Genomic DNA, 10,250 nt, shown 5'->3' on the forward strand with positions numbered 1-10,250 from the left:
CAAAATACAAGAACCCATTTTGCCAGACTACAAAAAATGTAGGTTCTTAAGTGAGGTTTTTTAGTGTAACACAATTAATCGCAACTGCAAAATTCTCGATAGAGGAGCACGGAGGGTGTAATGTTTGAACGTACGTGCGACAGTCAGCCTAGGCACAGACGCCTTATTTAGATGAATATGGAATGAGTTAATTAAGAGCTTTGCAGCATAAATTAGTAAGAACCCAGGCAACATCGCCTGGCAAGAACCCTTTTTTAATCTATGTCTTGGTAGAAATCATTCGTGTAATGTGTTGGTCTTTAATAGACTTATTTTTCCAAGAAATAAAACAAGTAATACTTTGCTAGCCTAATAATATTTCGACCAGAGTGATATCAAAGTCAGTAAACGTGACTTGAAGATATATTGGATACAGGCGAAATTTCCTGTCTGTAAGACAAATTCTGTTTCCAGGAGCTCAGCCTTAAAAGCTACCGGTTATTAAACGTTTCGAACGTGATACTTTTAAGACATAATTTACCGTAAAACCCATTATCAACATCAACGACATCTGCAATGATGGACCACGAAAGTTCCTCTCTCGGTATTGGTTTGCAAGATTTTTGTAGCCTCAGCCTCACGCAGCCTCGTTTTGGGCTCGTCAACGTTGCGCAACGGACGTCAAACGAGGGCTGCGAAGGAGAAGAACTCTTGAGGGAACAGAGTCGCTAAGTGCAGCATTATAGAAGGAGAAAGGGAAAACGAAAACGTTCCCCTTCAGAGGAGTTTGTCGCAAAAACCCGAAAACCCGTTATCAACAAATGACATGTAAGCGATGTCAAGGATTGAAAATACTTGAAATAACACCATGAGCCCATCTGAACTTTTCAGCTTACAGGTTAAATTAAATGAAATCGTTCAACTGTTCTACTTAAGAAGTAGCCGATCTCGAGGACTGAAAATAATTTAAATAACACCATGAACCCCTCTGAACTTTTCAGCTTATGGGGTTAAATTCAGTGAACTCGTTTAACTGTTCCACTTATGATAGTACATTTAATCGGCTGCTCTTTTACGTTTTTTGTTAGTAAGTGCGCACTTATATCAGTATTGTTTACGCAACAAGTTGTACATTAAATTGAGCATAACAATATTAAGTAATAATGGGCCTTTTCGGCTATATGGAGGCCGTTTTCAATTTTGTTTCAAATAGCTATCAGGGGATGCTCAGGGGGCAAATACAAACGAATTTGCCCCCTGACCATCTCATAATAGCTATTTGAATTCAAAACGGCCGCGTTTCCTCGAGAAAGGTCCATTATCACCTAACCTACAGCCTGCGATGCACGCGTATTTTGGCGAACGAGCGCACGCATCTTGATAGGGCGAGCGTCATCTTGAATTCACACTCACAAGAGACGAAATGAGGTCCTAGGGATTAGGGGTGAGGCTAAAAGAGGAGTAACGGGGGAAGGGGAGGGGAAGGAAATTTTCCTCCTTTCGTCCCCACCCCTCCCCGCCCACTTTTCCTGAGACAACATGGTGGAGAATCTACTTGATAGCGAGCTAATACCGATAACTCGTAAACACACGGAAAACGCCTACACTGCAGGCTACCTAACCTATATTGGCCTCTGTTAGGTTTTCATTAAAAACCCATCCTTGGTGACCCAGAGACAGTGTGTGGGACTAAAACGACGGGAAGAAAAAAAAATTCAGTAATGGATATAAGGTCATCTTTTGCGGTGTAAGGGAACTTATTTTTTTCTTTGACAAAAGCGTGTCGATGGTGGAGGAGGGGGAGGGGGGGGGGGAGAGGCGTTGAACTTGTCAACTTCCCTTGTAAGAGAGGTTAAATTAATCAATGAAATTAAGTCCCAATATCCCCGCTAGAGTACGCTGTCTGGATAATTTCACAAGTTTTATTGTTAATTAAACAAGTAATCACACAGTGAGAAAACACGTTCGCAGAAAAATCTGAAACGTGTAGAATGTCTAGAATGCAATTCGAATATTCGTTAACGATAGATAAGTCAGTCCGGTTTGATCTTTGTCTTCGTCAAATCCATGTTAAGCAACAGCCACTGATCTGTCGACCTCACTTGGGGACAATTGGCTTTCCTTTAGCATCACGGCTGAATGGGCAGACATGTGCATTGAAGGGGCAGGCTCCAAGCTTCTTCTGTTCACTGTCAGTGATGGAAAGAAGCTCCTGGAAGAACTTGCTATAGGCAGCTTTACCCTTGCAGGTATCTCGCATCTGAGTCATCTTCTCCACGAACCCTCCAACGGTCTTGCAGTTCTTGAATGGGCAGCCTCCCTCAAAAGCGGGGCACTTGCCAGCCAGACCCTTGCACTTGGTCACAAGGATGGCGTATGGACACACACCTTTGCCAAATGCTGGACACGCATTCATCGCGTCGTTTAAGGTAACTCCCATGGGAGTCTTGAAAAAAAAATTGTAAATTTTCAAATCAATAAAAATCAAATGAAAAAAGATGACAAAAATCTGACAAACAAAAACGTCGACTTCACGGTAAGAACCTAGTCTATACTGTTCTAATAAGCTTCTCAAATTTTCTCAAACTTTTAAGTATGAAACCCATGTTTTCAGCGATATTTCACCCTTCCACATTCTCAAGTAGTGGATGATTTTTGATCTGGTCTTATCGTTGCTAAAAATAGTTCTAAATATACACATATTTATTTCCATCAGTCCCATTGCTAAACTTTTTGTCAAGCGTGACTGTTCAGTACCTCATTTCTCCATGCAACGCCTATATAAAAACAATCACCACAGGTAAATTGTCACGATAGTTAATTTAATTCCTCCAACCATAACTATAACAGGAGTATGGACACCAATAATAAGAATTATATATTAGATCTAAATTGCATTAAACGTAGAAAGGAACATACCACGATGTAGTCTGGAGAAAGTATAGGCTTTCCACTGGTGTCTTTGGCAAATGGGCAGCCACCCTTGGTTTGGAAAAACGGGCAAGCGGATCCAACATCGGCCTCCTTTCCTTTGGCAGTCAGGACGGTTACCCTCAGGAACTCCAGGTAAGCAGCATCCCCCTTACACTGGTCACGCATCAGACCAAGCTTGCCTTCAAACTCTCCAACAGTTTTACATTCTTTAAATGGACAGCCACTCTTGAAGGCAGGGCACTTGGCAGCCACGCCTTTCTCTTGCTCCGGTAGCTCGGAAAATGGGCAAACCTTGTCCGCGAAAGCAGGACATTCACGCTTGAGTTCATCAAGGGACAACGAGGCTGGATACTAAAGAGGAATAAAGCCAGCTTGAGAAAAGTTTTTTTTAATTCTAGGTAGGTGCCAGGCTGATATGAGATATTTTTAAAATGCCTTGATCTAGCTGGTTGCTCTTCGGCACAACAGGAAGCGAAGGGGACAGATATTGATGTGAATCTTGATATATATACATATATATAGAGCGAGGTAGGACATCGTTTCAATTTAACTCAAAGCATGAATCCTATTTTCGAAAAGGAGCTTGGAAGAAGAACATACGCGTACCCAAAATATTCTACAGTGAAACCTGTATCAAGCGGACCCCATATTAAGCGGACAACCTCTCTATTAAGTGGACACCAGCTTGAGTCCCTAAATTTTCTTCCCACATTTTCTGTAAAATAAACCTGCATTCAGCGGACACCTCTGGTCTGTTAGGCGGACGCGGACACCAATATTAAGCCATTTTGTTGCAAAAAACCTGCAATAAGTGGACATTTCCAGGGCTTTTTACTTCTAAAAGCTCAGCTCAGACTCCTTGAACATTGTTCAGCGATGTCGTTTTAAAGCTAAGTAGATTATTCCATATTGATGCATTGACTGACTGGACTTTGTGCTATGAACAGTCTCTGATCTTACTCTGTGTTACAATGTTACAATGTGTTACAAAAGGGTTAATGATTAACTATTATTGCAAAATATATTAGAACCAGTTTTTAAAATTAATAGCGGTCCCAAGACTGTACTTGAAAGAAACGTGATTTCGGTTATAGAGTGTTTTCACGTGACGTCATCAAGTTCTTAAATCCAAAACTAAAGAGCCACCAAAGTTTTTATCCTCATCAGGCATAAGAGGTACTAAAGTTATATCTGTTTACAACTTTCCAGCTCAATAGCGCCCTTCGTTTGGAAACCAGCGCATTTTGAATTTTGAGGTTATGGTGGTGCGTGACATAAAGCTACGATCGCGTTTGTCGAAAAATTTATGTCTTGTTTTTTTAGCCATTTAAGAGGTTGTCGTATTTGGAAAAGTGCTTATTTAAATGTTTATTTGTTCAGTGCAGATAATCATCCAAAGTAAGTTCCAGATGTTAACACTGTTTTCCGGCCGCCATATTGGTGTACTACAGAGGAACACCAACATAGCGGCTCCATACTGGGCTCTGTAAATTTGCGCGGAACATTTCGACGAATATCTTAACTTTGGGACAACGTACACACCTTAAACTTGGAGAACTGTCTTCTTTATTTATCTTCTGTAATATCACAATTTCTTGACCATATCCACAGAATGGTTTTTGTTTTTGATTTTATATTTTATTGCGTGCAAATGACACGACTAATAACTCCGTTGCCAGACAAGAGATTGGGACGAGACATGGTTACGACACTCTCATCCATCCATAACCGCCCCTTTCGCGTTTACGGATTAACACTCTGTATAATCCTGCGTAGCAGTCCCGGGGGTGGGGGTTTACTCCCTTATATGGGCTATATAGGTATGTGCGGCCCCAAAGAGTAGGTTTTTTTCAGCCGTTTAGGTCATAAATAGGGTATCGATTTTGGCCATTTTGGTCATAAATAGGGTATGGTTTTGCACTCTAGTCTTGAATTGTGTATGTTTTTTAGAAGATACCTTTTTGTCATTATCAATAATATCATCAACAAGAGTCCTTCAAAGATTATGCTTAGGGCAACAGTTGTGTCAGCCGCAACGGTCATAAATAGGGCATCGAATTTTTGGTCAGGTCATAAATAGGGTAGCAAAAAACGCAGATTTTGGTCATAAATAGTGCAAGGGTTTTGGGAAGCTAAGTGGGCCGCACATCCCCATCTAACTTTTCTGCAAGTACCCCCCGGGCGTAGCAGCCGTTTCCTTTTCGTTCCCTTCGGCAGTCTATAATTTGGGTGCAGGACACCATTTATCTATTTTCATGACTATTTTAATAAACGAACTTTCTCGTCTTCGCTGAAACAATAGAATTTCCGCAAATTACTTTTCACACCTTTGAGACTTGAAACTCATTCTCCATTATGCGTTCCGCTCCGTTTTATAAAGGAAAAAACCCTCTCTGCTCGACTTTTACAGAGCTAGCTGGTATCAAGCAATGCATGGTAAGGAGTAGCGAAATTTCCGAAAGTACTGCATTGAATTCTACCGGATCACTTGACTAATTGCTGATAAATGTCTTTTGTACTATCATCTCAGTCCTGTGCCTTTAATATTTAATATCTTCTATTGAACGCATTAAAGTTGAATTTGCTGAACGGAAATCAGTGCACCAGCTTCAACTATCAGATGTTGCCTATTTACCGAGTTAGGATTTCGAGTTGGATTTCAAGTTGGATTTCAAGTTGGATTTTCGGGTTGGATTTTCGAGTTGGATTTTCGAGTTAGGATTTTTTTTGCCGGGGTTTCTAATAAATTTTCAGAGGTAATAACAATGGGGTGACTAGCCTGCAGAGCAGGCGAGATTTTTTCGAGCGAGCGCTCACATCGTAAAAAGTTTAGCCGCCATCTTGAATTTTTCATGCAGTGAAAGACTGGTGAGAGAAAGCAAGTTTTACCAAGGGGGTGAATGATAGGCAAGAGGAAGGATAGGGGAGGGGTGGGGTGGGGTGGGGTTCCCCTCCCCCATCCCCCACCGTCTAACATGGCGGTCTAAAAAGGCGGTCGCAAGGTTGTAACGCTAACTCGCCCCAATAAGACGCCTGCACTGCAGGCTATGGGGTGACAGGCCTGCACAACTCTCACCCACCTGTAATAGCCAGTTAAAGCTTTGCTTTAACGAGTATATCCTTTAAGGATCTGCCCCTTTTGTACGAGACAATAGGTGGATCTTTGAATATTCTTCTAAGCAATGGTTGTTGTTGAATTAAATGCCAATCTGCATTAGTATTTGCTTTAAGTTAGGCACTGATGGGCGATATTGTGTGACAAAAGGCAAGATTCACGTGCCTTGTTTACGTTTCTGTTGTAGGGCAGGTTTTCTCTCCTCAAATGTAATTTCTGTTGTTCAAACGAAAGTTTCTGGATACCCTCTTTCGATGAGATTTGTTTTAGATTGTGAAATAGCAGTTTAAATGCTGTTTCAGAGGAGTTGGTTCGGAGAAGTCTGAATGCTTCGCCTTTGATGAAACCCTTTTTGACCTCTAATGGGTGGCAACTTGAGAAATGCGTTTAATGAAATGTTTCAGTAGCTTTGAAACTGAATGAGTTTTAATGTCTAGTCTATACTGCATGTTTTGCAAATCTTTCGCCTTTGTAAACTTTTTGTCGAGGAACGTTTCCGCGTCGGAAACTTCAGTCGTGAACTTGATGGTGGGATGGTGGCTATTTGCTTGTTTAATAAATTGCGTGACTTCGTCTTTGTTTATATTCCAGATAGAAAATATACCGTCCATATACCTTTTCCGGGCAAGTGGTTTTTGAGCACTTCGATTTAAAATTTATGATTCTACCTTTCCCATAAAGATGTTGGCAAAGGCGATTGCCACTTCAGTACCCATGGCTGTTCCATGTGTTTGGAGGTAGTTTTTTTCCAGTGAACTGAAATGAGTTTTCTTGAAGTACCAGTTCAAGCGCTATTTTAAGATATTGTGCTGGGATAGGGGATTGTCCTTCATAGTAAGATTCGTATCCTTCGCATACTGCATGTTTCTATCCCCTACTCTTAAGGTATATTTGTGTATAGACTTGTGACTTCTATTGAAACAAGGATAGCGTTCTCTAGCACTCTCGTTTTTTGTATGAAATTGATGAAGTCCGTCGAGTCTTTAAGATGTGCCTCCTCTTCTTTTGTTATGGGTTGAAGGAGTTTGTCTACAAATGCAGACAGCCTTTTAGTCGGACCATCACGTCCAGATATTATGGGTATTCCAACCGGAGTTGGTTTGTGAAATTTTGTAAGCGTGTAGAACATGGTATGCGAGGCAGGTTAGGTGTTTGACAAAACCATAGGTTGGTCATGTGTCATCAATATAGTTGTGCTGGTGGAGTTCTTTAACTAATTGGTGTACCCTTAGGGATGTCTCTACAACCATAGGACGTTCAAGGAGTTTGTAGTGTTCAAGGTCGTCTAACTGGATTCGTCCTTCGAGAATTTTATCTTCAGTGTTTAAGACAACCGTTCGCGTCCCCTTGTCTGCTTTTTAACTTTGAAACTATTATCTTCCAAGTTGTAGTGGTGAAGCGATTTTACTCCATCACTCCTTCACTCCCTGGGGGGGGGGGGGGGGGGGAACTCCCATATGAAAAGGGCAGGGATGCATGTTTGAAAATTGGAATTTAACTCCTAAAGGAGACCAATATGGGAGTTGCTCGAGCCTCATTACACCCCTAAAAGATACCACTTAAAACGGAAGAAATGGTGACGTTTCGTCGTCAACACCCTAAGTGAGACCAGAATCCTTGATTTTTACCCGAGACGCCAAGCATCCCCAACCATTTCATATAGGAATCCCCCCCCCCTCCCCCTCAGGTTTCTAACTTCCGCCGTTTAGGGCCGTTTTACAGTCGCTTGCACCGTGTAAAATTAGTTATTCTTTGAATTTCTGACACAGGTACTTAATACCTTACCGTAGAAATGCTCTACATAAATTTTCGCACGAATGTTTTTAACCCAGGATTAACCAAGGATTAAAAGTTGACCGAATCATAACTTTTTCTTCTATACAAAAGTATTTTGCTACTTTGTTTTGTGTCTATTGGGATTATTAAAACTGAAAGCAGAAGGCCAAACAATACACAGAAATCCTCACCGCAAAGTTACAAAACTCAAATCAAAATTCTACCTTATCCTGGGTTAGCTTAATCGAGCTCTGAACAACCCGGCCCAGGAGCTACGCTTTTAGGCTGCCCTAAATCTCGGTATTAGAATTTATATATTTGCCTTTCGTTGCGTCTAATTCTTAACGCGGATTTCTAAATTTGTACCACCAGAATAGATATGACAAGAAAAATAATATTCTAGTTCTTAACATCGATTTACGCCCGGAGCGTGTTCGTGGCTATGGGAAATCACTTCATGTAAGACTCAATGTCTTGCCTCTTACCTCATGTATGCTTCATATAGTGATGTCGCAGAGTAAAGAGGCAAAACACTAACCCCACCCCTACAGGAATTCGTTTGTTGACTGCATTGGACTGGAATTTACCGACTAACTAGCCGATTCGTTGCAGCTGGATTACTAGTAACCATCTCGAAAAGACCGACTCTACATCCTTACTCGAAAATCCAACTCAAAATCCTTACTCGAAAATCCAACTCGAAATCCAACTCGAAATCCAACTCGAAATCCTAACTCGAAAATCCTACTCGAAATCCTAACTCGAAAATCCAACTCGAAATCCTAACTCTAAAATCCAACTCGAAATCCTAACTCGAAAATCCAACTCGAAATCCTAACTCGGAAGTTAGTTTGTCTCCTAGCATAGTAAAGGTCAGTAAAACCAACTGAGCAAATTAGGTCAAATGTTTATGAAGACAAAGTTACAGACTGGTCGCTTCGGTCGACCGCCGATATAAAACAGCAAATTCACTTATTATTAAACGATCAGGCTGATTTTCTGGTGACATTGTAAGGTTACGCAAAAGGTAATGGGATTTTTTTTTAACTTGGCATAAAACATTTCAGTAGACATTTCAGGAAGAGGAACATGCTCAAAATGCGGTACGTGGTGAGCGAGGAATGTAAAACCTGAATGCGTGTTGCTTCCGAGGGGCCAGTTGTTCTCAATGGTGAACGTTTTTGGCAGACTAGATCGGGCTCAAGGAATCAGATAAAAAAATAAACGGACAACTTTCCATAAAGACGCAGAATTAGCCACCTCAGCTAAACAGCTAACAAGCTCAGCCAAATCGCTCAGCTAAACGGCTAACCAACGATGGCTTCTAATTGCGTAAACAGTCGAGAAGGGGCACACAGTAACGAGAAATTAGTTTCACTTGATCTACACAACGTGACCAATTCCAGGTCACAGTGTAACACATACCCCATTTCGAACCCGAAATGGCTCTAAAACCATTCCCTTTGACGCCCCATATACCTTTCCTTTCAGTGACCTTTTATTTCTTGAAACCCTATGCAAGAGAGTACCCCCTCCTAAGACTTCGACGCTGGTTTTCAGCCCGTAAAAAAAGCGACCTGTTCAATGTAGATGGAAACATTTTTCAGAAAATTTCGGAGGCCGAGACTGGAATCATCCCTGAATAAAGGTTACCTTGCTTTAGCATTGGCTAAACGCCCCAGCGAGGCCTTGCAGCTTAGGACAATAATCATTTATGGCGCGTTCGGGGTGCGCTTCGCCTCCCCAGTTACTTTCGCGGGAAGTTTCGGCTCCCCTTAGTAAAAGCGACAATTAAGACTCACTTACTTGCTTTGCCATGTTGACTATACGGTCTCAAAAAAATCTTGCTTTAAAATAGAAATCTCACGTAGCAAGCTCAAGGTGTTGTAGTTCTCTCTGTCACTGAACAACAAACTGATGTTTGCCTAGACAGCCAAGGTTTTTACAGGTCTAAAAAAACACAGATGATTGGCGTGTTTCAACAATTTAGTACCTAGAGTGTTATGCAATCTTTGCCAGCACGTGTCCTTTCCGGCGGCCGACACGTGTGGTGCTCCCCTCACGTGTTACGCACCCTTCTGGCCAGAAATGTCAGACACCTCCCGGCTTGAACCTTTCCCGCCCTTCTGAAGTCGTTTCAAACGTAAAAAACGATTTCTTCGGATTGCAAGATGTCTCTTTTCCCGGCGATAATTATCTCTTTCCCTCTCCCGAAAAAATAACGCTGTCACGTTTTAAGGTTCTCTCTATTCTCTTTTACATGTGTTTTAGACTTCTGGCAGTTCGGGACGAGACGCTTTAAGAGTCTTAAGACAGTCTTTTGTTTTTCACTAATACGCTACGTGACCGAAACGTTTTACTTTGCTCAGGCAGAAGTACACACTTGTGCCAGTCCAGGGGTGGGGTGGGGGGTACTCCCTTATAGGGCTATATAGGTATGTGTGGC

The 10,250-nt window shown here is 41.6% G+C and overlaps 1 protein-coding gene across 1 annotated transcript; it reads right to left on the minus strand.

The window, feature by feature from the left end:
* Positions 1-1,888: 1,888 nt before the first annotated feature.
* Positions 1,889-9,726, minus strand: LOC145499950 (uncharacterized). The gene is made up of 3 exons (XM_081479470.1): positions 9,611-9,726; positions 2,899-3,264; positions 1,889-2,425 (listed from the first exon to the last, which is right to left on the minus strand). Exons 1-3 carry the CDS (start codon positions 9,620-9,622, stop codon positions 2,078-2,080), a joined length of 726 nt encoding a protein of 241 aa, XP_081335596.1. The 5' UTR covers positions 9,623-9,726; the 3' UTR covers positions 1,889-2,077.
* Between the last annotated feature and the right edge of the window lie 524 nt (positions 9,727-10,250).

This window comes from Orbicella franksi, chromosome 1 (assembly GCF_964199315.1).
Source record: "Orbicella franksi chromosome 1, jaOrbFran1.1, whole genome shotgun sequence".
NCBI classification, from domain to species: Eukaryota; Metazoa; Cnidaria; class Anthozoa; order Scleractinia; family Merulinidae; genus Orbicella; species Orbicella franksi.

Bases quoted from the DNA above. Each gene is read 5' to 3' on its own strand.
- LOC145499950 (XM_081479470.1), bottom strand. The intron at 2,426-2,898 runs GTATGTTCCTTT...TTTTTTTTCAAG, and splicing joins TTTCTCCAGACTACATCGTG to ACTCCCATGGGAGTTACCTT.